The following is a 14,613-nucleotide window of genomic DNA, read 5'->3' on the forward strand; positions in this document are numbered from 1 at the left end:
GTAAAAAGAAAAAATTATAAAGGTAAACTAAACATAAAATGTAATCAAGTTACTATTTAGGCGGGGTGTTGTTTAGGATTTTGGTTAGTGTCGGCCTTTCAACGCACTCTCAACATAATTTTGGCTTAATGTGTAGTTAAGTAACAAAACAATATAGCAATTAGAGGTGGCAGTTGAGGAAAAAATGCTGTCGAACATAAAGATATAGAAATAGGCGCAAACAGTTTTTTGCATTTCACAAATTGAAATTTTCAACTGCTACATATACATATATATATTCTCATAGTGTATATATACATATATATATATAGGCTCTTATACAATTAATTAAGTGATTTTGTTAATTATTTCCTTCATTCGTTAATTACGTTTTATTTTACTACTAAAAATAAGTTTTCCCTTATTTCAACTTATTGTTTTGCTGTTGCAGTTGTTGGTTGTTTCTTGTTTGTTGCTGTTGTTGTTAATTATTGTGTGTTCTTTCCCTTTTTGGTTGTTCTACTCAATCAACGTCCCATCAACTCTCAACTCCAAACGTCCAACTTCAAAACTCCAAACTCCCTCTCAACTCTCAATATCATAAATAAAGTCATTTATTCGTATTTCATTTATCAAACATCTCCTCTTTCCTTCCTTCTTTCTTCCTCCTCCTCTGTTCACGATGTCGTCGTCATTTTCCTCATTTATTAAGTGCTACTGCTACATTGTTGCTTGTGGTTTTGCTTTGCTACATTTTTGTTGAACTTCCCTTTCACGCGCCCCCTCCCCTCTACTTCCACTTCCACATGCTCATGAAACCAGCGTCCTCGCACTGACTCCATCCATCCATCCATCCATCCATCGAACCATCCAGCCAGCCATAGAAGTCCCGCTTACTTCTGCACCATCTTCATGAGCATGTCGGTGGACAGGGACTTGGGACGCTCGATGGGCAGACCCAGGGCACGATCCCAGACAAGCGATGCCAAAACACCGAGCGCACGCGACACACCGAAGAGCACCGTGTAGTAATTCATCTCCTTCATTCCATAGTACTGGAGGAGCACACCAGAGTGGGCATCTACATTGGGCCAGGGGTTCTTCACCTTGCCGGTCTCAGTTAGAATTGGTGGCACCACCTTGTAGATCTTGGATACCAGCTGGAAGAGCTCGTCATCGGGCAGATGCTTGAGGGCGAACTCACGTTGGCAGGTGTAGCGTGGATCGGTCTTGCGAAGCACAGCATGACCATAGCCGGGCACCACCTAGATTGAGAGAATGGAGAAGATGAAAATATGCAAGTCGTTAGCAATACTGTTCTGAGCTTGTTTGTGAAAAAGAAGTTCTCATTGTTGGCAATTGAATTAAGTTAAATTAAATAAGAGAATCAAATTGTTGCTTACCTGTCCGGACTTCAGAGTCTTCCAGATGTAGTCCTTCAGCTGCTCCTCCGATGGGTTGTTGCCGGCCTCCTTCTGCAGTTTGCGCAGCCAGACCAACACCTCCTGATTGGCCAGACCGTGCAAAGGACCAGCCAAGCCATTCATACCGGCGGCAAACGAGAGGTAGGGATCGCTCAAGGCAGAGCCCACCAAATGCACGGTGTGGGCGGACACGTTGCCACCCTCGTGATCACTGTGGATGGTCAGATAGAGACGCATCAGCTCGGTGAACTGTGCATTGTCGTATCCCAGCATCTTGACGAAGTTGGCCGACCAATCCAGACTCGAGTCAATGGCACGCGATCCCTTGCCACCGCGGTAGGTATTGCAGTAGATGGTGGCCGCGACCACTGGCAGCTTGGCAATCAGATCCATGCTGTCCTCATAGACATACTCCCAGTATTTGGACTTGTGGACACCATCCGAGTACGCCTTTGCGAACTTGCTGTCGTGATTGAGAGCGGTGATTGCGGCAGCGAATTGGGACATGGGATGGAGGGTGGTGGGCATGTTGTTCAGCATTGTAACCACATGCTGGGGCAGGGCGGCGCGCTCAGCCCACTCGCGGGATAGCTGCTGGACTTGGGACTTGGTGGGGACCTCGCCGGTCAGAAGCAACCAGAAGAGGCCCTCGGGCAGTGGCTCGGCACCGCCATCGGCAGCGGGCAGCACCTTCTGGCATTCGGGAATGGAGAGGCCGCGGAAACGGATACCCTCATCAGCATCCAGCACAGAGGTCTCCGTGACGAGAGCCTTAATGCCACGCATGCCACCATACATCATGTCGATGGTGGTCTCACCCATTTTGGTGGATCCATGCTGTTTCCTAAAGTTCTTCACGCGCTCCTGCTCCTGAGGCACCTTGGCGGCCAGGACGTCGCGCAGGCTGCGACCATCGGCGGCAATCAGGCGTACATAGGAGCCAACATTGGGCAGTTTCTACAAAGACAACCAAATTGAAAGATATTGAATGCAAGCTTGTTGGAATTCATCAAATTCTTTTGAATCGTCTTTAGTTTCTCAAGATCTACACAAACAATGGCCCTTAATAATAATAATAAGAAGCAGAAGAAATTGAAATGAAGAGAGATGTTTCGAGATTCACTTTTATTTTCCACGGTTCCACACTTTCATAATCTCTGAATAAAATTTGTTGTAATTAAATGCAATGATTAGTTTTCGCAAAATTCGCAAAACTATTCGCCCAATTCCACTCATAAATGAAACAGTTTCTGAACATCAGGAACAGCTTTTTAGGAGTTCCTTTTAGGCAGTCTCTACTGCCAAACAACCACGGCTAATCTACTGATTGGCGGCCTTGTCTCACAACCACCTGCTCTATTTTTGGCTTTACTCGCATTTAGTATTGTTGCCATAACCGGCCTGCCAAATTCATCAATGAACTGTTTTGAGGCTCGTTCGAGTGGTTGGAGAACTCGAACCGAACCGGTTTGCACATAAATCGATATGCCAAGTCGCCGAAAAATATAAGTTAGTTAACCAAACAGAAAAACACTTGCAATTCAATTTAGAAACAACATCGCACCACGTTGCCTGCTCCAATATGCAGAAATCCAACGGCGCCACAAGTTCAGTTGGTTAATTGAATTTGCTGACCCACTAACAAGCCAACAGAAACAACAACAACAACAACAGCGGCCTCCACCACTGAGCAGAAATGACTGTACTGTCAATCAAATCAACGTCATACATAGTCCATGCCCGACGTTCCCCCCAACGGTTTATGTTTCTTATAGAGATAGGAAAGCTTCGCATATGACGAACTTGCACTAAAAATGCGATCTCATAATTGGATCAGATACGTCAGAACGAAATATTTACGTATTGTATCAAAAAAGAGCGGCTGTTGTATTAGGAAGTAATCTAAAATAAATAATTCTGGAATAGAATAGGGCATCTGAATTCCATTAAGAATCAATAAGCTGTCAAACAGTGAAGAGCTAGGTACGTACCTTGAAAACCTGGAGATAAAATGTATGTATGTGGTAGCTTTTTTTATCACATAAACCTTAACTCTGTAATGCATACTTGGAAGACGGAAAGCCGTAGTTACTATTAATTAATTTCCAAATCTGCAGCCATCAAATATTTCTATGTAATATTAAGTAGTATTTACTAGAATGACCATAAATTAACATACACACATATCTAAATGTGTACATATGTATGTATGTATATGTATACGGTGCCCGCCTCTATATACATACTTTACAGTATGTTATCAGCAGATGGATTGACTGCGTTGTTGTTACTGCTGCTACCGCCGTCTGGTCAGCTGCGTGCAATGTCAGGCCTTAGTGCCCCACAGACATACACATATGTACGTAGTTACATATACATATATGTATGTACATATATGTATGCACATATCAATGAACGTAATTTTACGCGTTTTGCGCTTTGAAGTACAGCTCAATGACAATGGCAGCCGTGAGTCGAAAGTCGCTGATAGCAGCGACAGTCCGATAGTAGCTCTGCCGCCGGCGCTACAGAGCCTTCACCTTGGCTTTGTCCACTGCTTCCTGCAGTTCAGGCTGTGCATGTCTGTGTTTGTGTGTTTGGGTTCGAACGTTTAGCGATTAACATTGACACGAATAACAGAGCTCAGATTACGCAAGGGAGAGGGCAGGGCTTCAGATAGAGAGTGGGCGTGAAATGTTCCGCGAACAACACGCAAGACGGCCGCGGCGTATTTAATTGTTCTGACATGGCATGGTCATAAAGTTGGCCAACCGTCTGAGGGTTAACATTGTTTTTCTTTCTCTAATTCTGAGCGATGAATGTTGCAAAAATATTTCCTGAATTGCTTGCTTGGGATTGCACGAAAAAAATTTGTTAACCATTTATTTATTTAAAAAAATAAGTGATTAAAATCAAAAACATACACATCAAATTCTCAGCACGACTGTTTAGCAATTTACATTGGGTAGTTAAGTACATAATGTAAACATTAGTACTGCCATTGGTAATATGTATGTATGTATCTGCATATGTACATATGTATATCATATGGCTCTTCAATATTTCTGTTGAACAATTCTCCAACAGACACTGACTAAGCTAATGGACATTCATAAAAGAGCAAAAGCAAAAAGTGGCACAAGTGAAAGAAATAACTAAAGTAGAAAATTGTGTATAAATGTATGTTCATATGTATGCACTGTGCGCATAAATTTGCACAAAATGCACATAAATAATCATTAGCAACAACTAAGAATGGGGCATAAGCGAAAAAAAAGTCTACACGTATTTACAACTACAACAACAAGACCAACTGTCCTTTTGTTGCCGCCGTCGTCTTTTCTTTGCTACTTTTTCTTCATCTACTCTGTAATATGAGTCGATAACCGCAAACATACAAACGACGTTTTGTCAATAACAACAATAACAACAACAGACGCAAACAGCAGGTGCACAAACCGCAACGGTAACTGTAGCAGGTGTCGACCGATCTTCCTCCTCCTCACCGCCCCATTTTAACAGACTACTGTTAATTAAGCTATCACTGCTTGGTTTGCGTCTTGGCTAATCATGTGCAAAATTTTGTACACAAATACAAATAACGAAAGACTTTGGCAAGAGCTTCGTCACATTTACGTAATGTATGGAAACGACGACACCAAGAGAGAGGCACGCACATTGCAACAACAACAATATCTGCTTGCTCTTATCTTATATATTGTGCCCCACTAACTACATACATATGTATGTACTTGTATGTATGTACATAATTGAAAATGTACATAAATACGTTTTGTATTTTTTATGTACTTTTATATGATCATGCGAATAAAATAATCACATTAATTGCGGTCTGTCTATATTTATATATTGTAATTGTTGTTGTTGTTGTTGTTATATTTGAAAGTGTGAAGCTCTTCAGTGTTTCTCAAGGTCCCCAAAAACTAAACTAATTAGACAGAGCATTCAACTGTCTCGCTCGCACTATCTCACGCGCTACTACTTATATAGACTGCGCATTTGGATTTTCTGCTTGTTGTCGTATTTTTTTCACTGAATATTCAAGGAAGCGTGTGTGCTTCATGCATAGGTCAAAAACATTCCACACATCCATTCACATTAACATATGTATTTATGTCTGATATGTACATATTCGTGTACATACATATATAGTACATATGTTCATATATTTGTATTGATCTATTGATGGAGTCTACAAGCTCGCTGATGTCAGAATATGAATTGTTGCGACCATATAGATAGACTTATTTATGTAACAATTTGTATTTTAAGTTCACAAGTTTTAACGGATGTTTCCAATATTGTTATTGAAAATATATATCTCTCTTGAATACCGTATAAGCAAGCCTGTTCACGATGACTTATTCGGTTTTATTTGTGAGACAAAATTGAAACAACTTTTGAAACCGAAGATCACAATCCGTTCCGAATTGAATGCATTTTGATTCCACCTAAGCTGCTCGAATTTAAAAACGGCTACAGAACAGTCCTATCTAAATCTCTACTGAATGACTTTATGGACTAGAATGTTTTTAGATCAAGTTTCCACCACTCCAAAGTATAGTCTGTTTTCAAAGAGTTGCTAGTATAGACATGCATCAATAATGATAGCTAAAGTGAACTTTTCATTTCTTATCAATTATCGCACAGAAAAGAAAACAATGAGTCCAGTGCTTGGCAACAGTCCCGATATCCCATACATACTAAGTATATATACGAGTACCATACAAATGTTTTCAATTATCAACCAGTCTACTCCACACGTGTTGAAAAAAGCGATGTTAAAACATCAGCCATTAATTCTCAAATGGTTAGCCTCTCCATATACTTAATAAGTCTGTTTTAACTCGAAATCCATTGTCAATTGCCAGTTGGCAATTGCATGACAGCAAAATTACAGACACTGCCATAAACTAGACGTTTTTACAACTGCAATGCATTAATAAAATATTTTATTTTTTTAAAGCAAATATAGTAAACACTCAAGCTCAAGCACAAATGCGAAATAAAGTCACAATGCGAGTGCGATTCCAAGTGCAGGCAACCTTAGACAGTTATATATATTTACTTTTTAATCGTTGCCAACACGCAGCCACAGCTTTTTGAAAAACTTCAGCAATAACGGAGCCTCGTCTGTATCTAAATGACACCAAAACATGTACAGCAATAATAAAAAAAAAACAGCAATTTGAAAACGCGTTTCGTGAGATGCCACAGCTAGGAAATGAATCGTACAAATGACCCGCCACAGTTACAAAAGCAACAGCAACAAGGTGAACGAGAATTGAGGCTCGTGGCTGGAAAGATATTTTATTTACCTTAGGAATTTCTTCAGAACATTACAAGATCCAGTTAAGCTTTACATCATTTAGAATACGATCCGAAAACAGTTCTACTGGTATATTTAAAATGCAATCGAATCAATCGAGTCAAAAACTGCATAAACGGTCAAATCTTTTCAGACTTTCATATGTAAGTTGGAAATTGGAAGTGAGTCCCTGAACCGCATAAAGCTTTGGAGAGTTTTAAGCACAGCTAATGTATATTGTCACACCTTAAATATAAATTATTTGAAAAACTGTGACACATCATCAACAGATGTATAATGAACTCACTGCAATAAACTACACTGCAATACAAAATGTATAACTGGAAGCACTTTGAAAATTGTATAATTTGGCAAATCTTTTAAGAAAATTTAATCAATTTTAATGTCGTACATTGAGATCAATAGTAATAGTAATAATGCAATATGTATGTATGTAGTAATATGTATCTTTTGTTGTTCGAAATCGGCCACAATATTAAACAGTTGTCAGCTGGGTTTTATTGTCTTAACATCCAATTTATCTAACTAAGCCTTTGTGCTTAATTCTAACTTGTATTTTTTGATGCATTGGAATAACATTAACATTGCAGCGCCAGCTTCGACTTCACTGTTAATTTTTATCTCACAACTCTCGCATTTTAGCTTAGTTTTGTAATCTCTCTTGTCGTTCTCTGCTGCCATTTGTCATTTGTCGCTTTCTTGTTGTTGTTGCTGTTACTACTGCTGATACGGACTTTTGCTTTGCGTGATGTTCTCAATTGTAACGTTAATTTTCTATTATTAAAAAACTTTCGTAATTGCTAAATAAGCCGTTGGCTACCAGACTAATGCACACACACACACACTCACACATACATTCATACGTAAAGATTAGGTGTGCGTGTGTGTATGTAATTAGCTTTCAATCTACACAACTATTTGCCGCGCTTTGTTCATTTTTTTTTTTTCAAGTTCACTTTTTGACATAAAAATGTACATTCTCTGTTGCTGTTTTTATATGCAATTTTTTTAAAAGTTCAATAAATGCCTTTAATTAACAGTTGCTTTGCATTTTTCTCTTTCATTGTAATAATAATGTTGTTCTGTTGGGGGCTTTTTTTCTTGATATAAAACAAATGCGCTGTTGGCCAAATGTAAACAGTCCTGTTGTCTGTGCCTGCATCTTGGCGTCATCAGTAATGCCAAAAGTATTTCAAGTGGCTGGCTGCTGTTGTCAAGCGTTGACAAGTTAAAGAGAACTACAGTAAGTGGAAATGCCGACGAAAAGGGGAGAAACACTGAAACAATATCTAATCCCAAGCTTACTCAGCAAAAGTCCACAGTCTACCGCCGCCATTTCTCTCATTCCCCTGTTCGCATCAGTGTTACAAACAAAATGGAATGTTAATTAACATCTGAATGCGTGCACTCATTGATGTTGACAGTGATTTCTGTTTGCATTTGCCAAATTCCAAATGTTAACAACCGAAGAGAGGTAAATCGTACTTAACAATCAATAAAATAAAAGAAGAAGAGAGCAAACGTCTTTCAGTGCGCGTGATCAGGGAACAATTTGTTTATCTGTTAGAAAAGATACGTTATTTGAATAGCTTTTACGTCAATGCTGACAAAGCTGCCGAATTCCGTGGCAAGGTTCGGAATCCCCCAAATGTGTTTGTACACATATACATACATATGTATTTCTGTATGTACATATGTACATACATACATATCTTTGAAGAGAGTGCATATTACGAGGCAATACTTGGAAGCGATACTACTGCAAAATGAGTTAAAGATTATAGCTTAGAGTGGGCACAATAAATATAATGAATGCAAGGGAGACATCTAACAATAATTGATTTTAAGGTAAAAGTTTTAGCAAATTGCAGCCATTACTCCCAATTTTAGAGAAACCTAAATTAGTAACTCTACTCTTTCTACTTTTCGTTTCATCGCACACAGAAAAACTACAGCTTGAACGGAGCTGCTAATTAGTTTGTTATTCGCATTTATTGCCAATCGTGGTGTCCCAATTGGCGACAAATCTGGGACATTTCTTTATGAATTTGTTTCGATTTTATGCCAACAGAAGGCGTTTTTGTAGTATACGTTTATTCAGATGTATGTAGCTAGAGTTCTGCTTTTACGATGTAATTAACACCTTCTACTACTCTACCTCTCCCTCCCCCTTTATAGGCAATGCATGCGCTCCCTGTTGATCATGTGTTTCAACGATTTAACAGAACGCGCTCGGTTTGTTATCAGCAATGGCTCTGGAAAATGTGTTGACGACATTGTTGGTTTCAGCATTTTTAAATGTGTGTATGTGTTTGTGTATGTGTGTGAGTGTGCGCGCGCGTTATGTCAACTTTTCTGGCGTCGTTGTCTTAAACAAATTAGTACGTGCTGCCTTAATGCTTTTGCCTAAAATCACATGATGTGCTGCAGCGATAAGAAAAAAGCGTGCTGTGCGAAAAAAAAGGAAAAGTTTGTCTTGATACGTTTTAGCTTTCACTCTGTCTCTCTCTCACACAATCTCTTTCTTGTTGCGTCTATCATTTTTGGTCTTATCAAAACTTATCAGCTCGACCTTAAAATCGCTACGAAATTTTTCATTACCAAGCATGTGTCGGTGTTGTTGTTGTTGTTGTCATTATTGTTTTAGCTATCAGGTGGCTTGGCTTCTTTGTGTTTGAATGTGGTCTATGATGGGATTTTTAAATAACAACCATAAAAATGGCAACTGACTCCAAAGTGGCGAGCACTTGAGCTTTGCACTTTTCAACGCATGCGCTCAGCGATTAGCAGGCAAATGAGTGGAATGTGTCGGGCAGGCGGCCGGACGAAGGCGATTTAGCGTGTTGGCCATAAATTCTATGGTGGGAATCGACAACAACAGCAAAACAAAAATGTAGCAAATTTTTCACTTATGTAACGCTCAATTGTAGTTTGTTTGTGTGTGTCTTGCCCAAAAAACAAAATCAACTGCTGTTAGCTGTCAAAGGCCTGTTAACGCTTCCTCTGTCTCTGCCGCTCTCCTCTGCTTCTGTCTTTTCACACACACGGAAAAAAGGCGCCCCATTATGTTCTGCCTGATGTTACGTAAGCATCAGATATCGTGACGTATTAGCGGACTGATGATAAAATATTTCGCGTTTACCAGCAAATTACGTCAAAGGTTGTTGCTTTTGTTTTCTCTCTTCCTCTCACTCTTTTGAGAGTCGTTAGTTAGCAGTGTTTAAATTGTTGTTGTTCTTGCATGAATATTTTTAGTTGGCATTTTGACTGGCCCATAAAACTTTCAGCAAAAACTCTGCTTTGGCGAAAAACTAGAAAACAACCGAATGATTACATCCTAATATAGTATATACACATTTATTTTTAGAATTAAAGATTTAAAAAAAAAACGCAAAAAACATACAAAAACAAAATGTAGCAACAACAGAAACAACCCCCAAAGCCGCCCCACACGTCAGAGCGTGTTTTGGCGCGCAGCCAAAAAGCAGCAACAACAGTGACAAATGTGTAACAGTCAAAAACAAAATATTGGCAACAGCTAGCTAGCAAAAGAATTATTCAATTATTATGCACAGAGAAAAATATGTACATGTTACACATAGTTTTTGTTTTTTACGCTAAGTAAAAACACACACGTAAGCCGGCGGTCATGCATACAAAACACACCCTAAAAAAGAACACACATCCATCTATCCACACACACACACACACACAGCAAAGCTTTCAAAAGGAGGCTCGTCCTGCTTTGCCGTTGTTGTAGTCGTTATGGTTGCTGCTGTGACTGCGAGTGCGAATGTGGATACAGAGGTAGCCCAGCATTATTGATTTTTCAATTGAAAACTTTTGTCGTGCAGATTTTAACCGTTACATAAGCACCCCCACTCTCACTCTCTCATGCACACATACATATGTATATTCACTTGCATACAGAGATACATTCACTTATACGTGGCAAATATTTTGTAATAAGTAAGACGTTTTTCGCCTTCTTTAAGGTCATTCGACGGACGGCAGATGAGATGGCACCTCACACACATATTCACATATAAACACTTTTTGTTTTTGGCAACGCTAACCACCCACTCACTCTCAATGGCCAAAGAAAAATAACAACACTAATAACACGTGACACGATTTGGAAATGGAACAAGTGTCGAAAGGCAAAAAGGAGCGCGAGAGAGCAAGAGCACGAAAAATATTTTGCTACCTGCACTGCTGCCGGCGGTCTTCTCTGTTACGAACAGAGTGCCAGCTTCATTACTGTTGTAAATATTACAAGAACCTTGGTTATGGAAATTTCCTAAACATTAAAAAACACGTGCTATTAAAAAACTGCCGAAATACCAGTTAGTTCATTAAACCTTTTTCTCTCATTCTGTTCGCCTCCTCTGAGTTGTTCATGCTGCTACTGCTGCAGTGGTGATCTGCTTCTGAAACTGTTGGTTGGGGCGTTTATTTTTAAAAATTTGCTTGGCCAAAATAGCATCGCAAAAATTTGCTGCGATTATGTAATGTACATTGGTTTGGTTAGCCGGAAAATTGGCACGTAGCACTATTAGATAAAAGGATTACAGCAAAGTGCGGCAAAAAAAAAAAAGAATTGAATCAAAAATACCGTTCACTTATCAGTTAGCAATGCGTAATGAAATAAAGTCGGTACATACATACATACATACTCATAATCATGTATGTATGTGTATATGTAGAATGAAATGTGCTGAGTATGTTTTAATCGCAAAGCACATGCTTGTCATAATTCGGGTGTGGGTTTTTAGCCCTGCCTTACCCACACTCTTTTACACTCATATACATATATACATACATCTATACAAATACGCACAGTTAAGACGACACGTTTGGGCAACGTGTTAAGTTTGCAAGCTAAGCTTAAGTCGTACCGCCACGCTGTGCCCTTACATTCAAACCAATAATCGTAGTGAGTGAAATTTTGGGCGCCTTTTTTTATTTTGTTGCTAAGGCGACCTAAACTGTTTGAATGCTAAAACTCACCTGTGCCTCGACCAATTTACGTGCGGAAATGCGATAGATCGACATGGTTTATGTTAAATTATTGTTATGGAAAAGATATTTCACACTATGAACACACACACGCACAGAAAAAAATTGGTTTCCCCCCTCTGAAGTGAAGAAGAATTTGGAAATGTTCTTTTTTCTTAGTAGAGTAGCGTTGATGAGCGAAAAACAAAATTTTCCTCTCCTACAGCACTTCTTTCACGACAGCAGCTGCGCGGCAACTGAATGGCTTGCAATACGAGTACGTTGGATTCAGCCTCTGGCTGGGCCAGGCCAGGCAACATCGTAAAAAGAGAAAAGGTATCGCATTAATGGCCGCAGCTGGTTTATTCTCACCGAGCAGGTGACGTCATAATGCCATGTAAGAATGAGTGCGATAAATTAACCTGCTCTGGCTGATTTTGATTTTCAATCAAAAAATGAAGTCGAACTCTTGTTTATAGATGCTCCATAAAAATGATGCAGTGTGACCAAACCTACTTCGCAAAATACGCTTAAACTATTTAAAATTTGAAAAAAAAGTCAACCCAAAAGGTTGATTTATTTGCGGAAAATAGTTCGGATACCTTACTAGATATCCCGGCCAATTTGCCAAATCAGTTGTAGGAAAACAGCTGTATTGTGAATTAACACCAACGCGTATTATGACGTCATATGAAGAGAATGCCATAAGTTGTAGCTTCTCTGTACCATTCCAAGCCAGACAGCGGCAAAGCAGAAGGGGGGACTATATTATTTGTTGGTGGAGCAGCATTGCGCGTTCAAGTGCTGCCAATATGGCTCAAATATTTGGGTTAGCGGATGCGATCTTTGTGATCCAAAGATTTGTCTTCGTTATCTAGCATTTATGAAAATATATGCATGTTTGTTATTTTCATGTATACATAAATAAATTCAACATGGCTTATGGATGTTGCTTAAAATGGGAGTGAACAGAAATGAGGGACGATATGTTGTATAGCAGCGACCTTTTTAATGCGCACACGTCCATGGCAACAGTTTTTTTAAAAGCACCTTCCCACAAAATTTGCGATTTATACTTTCCCATTGTATGTACAACATTTATAATTGGTTGATAAAATAATCTCACCGGCTCCACTGATATTTGTTCTTTTGTTGACTGTTGCTGTGGTTCGACAGCTGCGGCCGTCTCTGGAGACTTTTTGGAACGCAAATGCTGGAAAAAGAATGGCGGTGTCTTGCCTTTGGTGCAGTACTTTTTTATGTTTGAGCACAAAAAATTTATTTGGTATTGCTTATTAGTGCGCAAAAGACGCGAAAAGGACATTTTCAAAAATGTACAACTCACAAAAAAATTAAAATCAAAAACGAACGCCGGAAAAATTCACTTGTGCGAGCAAAAGACAGAACGGAAAGAGGCGGAACTACAAGTGACAGCTGGGATACTGCTTTGCACTGCTTTAATGCGACAGAAGCAAGTGGGCAGTCAAAGTATTTCCAGTCGGTTGGCCGGCCTTTGTGTGTTATGCAAAACGCGTCGTAAATTTTTTGACAGACAAATTTATCTATTTTCGACGACGATTTTCAGCTGAGCGTATGTAAATAACATTAAGTTCAGGTGGGGCAGCATTCCCTATTGATATCACATTTGTTTCAGCAGCCAAAATGGCAACGGCCTTGCCTCATGTGCCCCCAAAGCAGGACATGCCACCACCAGGTGGCTATAAGAAGATTCCCTATCTGCGTGTGCCGCCCAAGAGTTACTTTACCGGTGAGTGGGTGTGCGCCAGCATTTTTGTGTAATCCACATTCGAGACTAATGAAGGTAATCTGCAGGCTTCCAAATGATCGCCGGCTACGTAGTCGTCACCACTGTCGGCCTAGGCATCTACTACCTGACGGCCAAGAAGGTCAAGCGGGACGAGATCGAAATGCGCTCGGCCCAGAATGTCATCTTTCCGATACTCATTGCTGAGCGCGATCGTGAGTTCCTGCGCCAATTGCGTCGCAATCGTGACGAGGAAGCTGAGCTCATGAAGAACGTGCCCGGATGGGAGGTGAGAATTTCACGTGAACTCTCAATAATTACGTGGAATCAATTTTTGATTTCGCCTTAGGTTGGCACCTGGTACGGCGAGCCCGTCTTCAAAACCCTGCCGGAGGACACGCTGGTCACGCCTATTTTCAAGGAGTTCTACGCCCATACCGATTGGAAATCTTACGCCAAGCGCGCACACTTGAAGCTCTGGTCATAAGCCTCCGGGTCCATAGACCAAACATCTTATACGCTATCTAGATAATACACATTGTGAGCCTTTTTTTGTTTTTTGTTTATAGATTCGATTGATTATTGAATTACATAAAATGCAACACGCATTGGCCGAGAAGGAAAACAACTTCAATTTATGTTTACTTTAATTATCAGGCACATGAATTTGGTTTTATTCTGCTATCTATTGCTGTAAAGAGAGCTTTACGAAAAATTGAGATAGTACTTGCATGATACTCAAGGGAAGCATCGAGTTTAATATTAAACGTTCGTTGCCTTCGTTCTAAAAATGAAATGTTAATCTACTTAAAATCGAAATTCCTATCATGGCATCAAGATACTGAGAGTTTAAGCGGAATCGGCCGTCTATACACGTATATAGAAACTTGCCTTACCCCAAAATGAGTTTTGTTTTTCAAGAAATTCCATCTCTCTACATCTCTTTGTATTAATTGTTGTTGTTTTTTTATAATGAACTTTAATTTTCAAATATTTTTCATTTTAAAAGCTACTTATATATTAATATATATGTTCAAACTGTTTTTTTGAATATGTCGTATTCAATTTTTGTCTTAAGAAATACTAATATAATGCAA

General features: G+C 39.5%; 2 protein-coding genes across 5 annotated transcripts; one reads left to right on the forward strand and one right to left on the reverse strand.

Annotated features, from left to right (window-relative positions):
• Positions 1-486: 486 nt before the first annotated feature.
• Positions 487-12,001, reverse strand: LOC115629792 (probable citrate synthase, mitochondrial). Its single transcript, XM_030526351.1, has 3 exons — positions 11,764-12,001; positions 1,383-2,360; positions 487-1,244 (listed from the first exon to the last, which is right to left on the reverse strand). Exons 1-3 carry the CDS (start codon positions 11,806-11,808, stop codon positions 873-875), a joined length of 1,395 nt encoding a protein of 464 aa, XP_030382211.1. The 5' UTR covers positions 11,809-12,001; the 3' UTR covers positions 487-872.
• Positions 12,002-13,229: 1,228 nt separating this feature from the next.
• Positions 13,230-14,150, forward strand: LOC115629817 (NADH dehydrogenase [ubiquinone] 1 alpha subcomplex subunit 13). 4 transcript variants are annotated; one of them, XM_030526385.1, is made up of 4 exons: positions 13,230-13,342; positions 13,409-13,519; positions 13,585-13,805; positions 13,866-14,150. In XM_030526385.1, exons 2-4 carry the CDS (start codon positions 13,414-13,416, stop codon positions 14,001-14,003), a joined length of 465 nt encoding a protein of 154 aa, XP_030382245.1. In that variant the 5' UTR covers positions 13,230-13,342; positions 13,409-13,413; the 3' UTR covers positions 14,004-14,150. The 4 variants fall into 4 exon arrangements, with proteins under 4 accessions (XP_030382245.1, XP_030382246.1, XP_030382248.1 ...); XM_030526386.1 differs by having other exon boundaries at positions 13,233-13,342; positions 13,406-13,519; XM_030526388.1 differs by having other exon boundaries at positions 13,328-13,346.
• The last annotated feature ends 463 nt before the right edge of the window (positions 14,151-14,613 follow it).

This window comes from Scaptodrosophila lebanonensis, unplaced genomic scaffold (genome assembly GCF_003285725.1).
Source record: "Scaptodrosophila lebanonensis strain 11010-0011.00,11010-0021.00 unplaced genomic scaffold, SlebRS2 tig00000165-arrow-arrow-pilon, whole genome shotgun sequence".
Taxonomy (NCBI): Eukaryota; Metazoa; Arthropoda; class Insecta; order Diptera; family Drosophilidae; genus Scaptodrosophila; species Scaptodrosophila lebanonensis.

Bases quoted from the DNA above. Each gene is read 5' to 3' on its own strand.
- LOC115629792 (XM_030526351.1), bottom strand. From the start codon at position 11,808: ATGTCGATCTATCGCATTTCCGCACGTAAATTGGTCGAGGCACAG. The intron at 2,361-11,763 runs GTGAGTTTTAGC...TTGTCTTTGTAG, and splicing joins GTAAATTGGTCGAGGCACAG to AAACTGCCCAATGTTGGCTC. The intron at 1,245-1,382 runs GTAAGCAACAAT...CTCTCAATCTAG, and splicing joins AGACTCTGAAGTCCGGACAG to GTGGTGCCCGGCTATGGTCA.
- LOC115629817 (XM_030526385.1), top strand. From the start codon at position 13,414: ATGGCAACGGCCTTGCCTCATGTGCCCCCAAAGCAGGACATGCCACCA. The intron at 13,520-13,584 runs GTGAGTGGGTGT...GGTAATCTGCAG, and splicing joins GCCCAAGAGTTACTTTACCG to GCTTCCAAATGATCGCCGGC. The intron at 13,806-13,865 runs GTGAGAATTTCA...ATTTCGCCTTAG, and splicing joins AGAACGTGCCCGGATGGGAG to GTTGGCACCTGGTACGGCGA.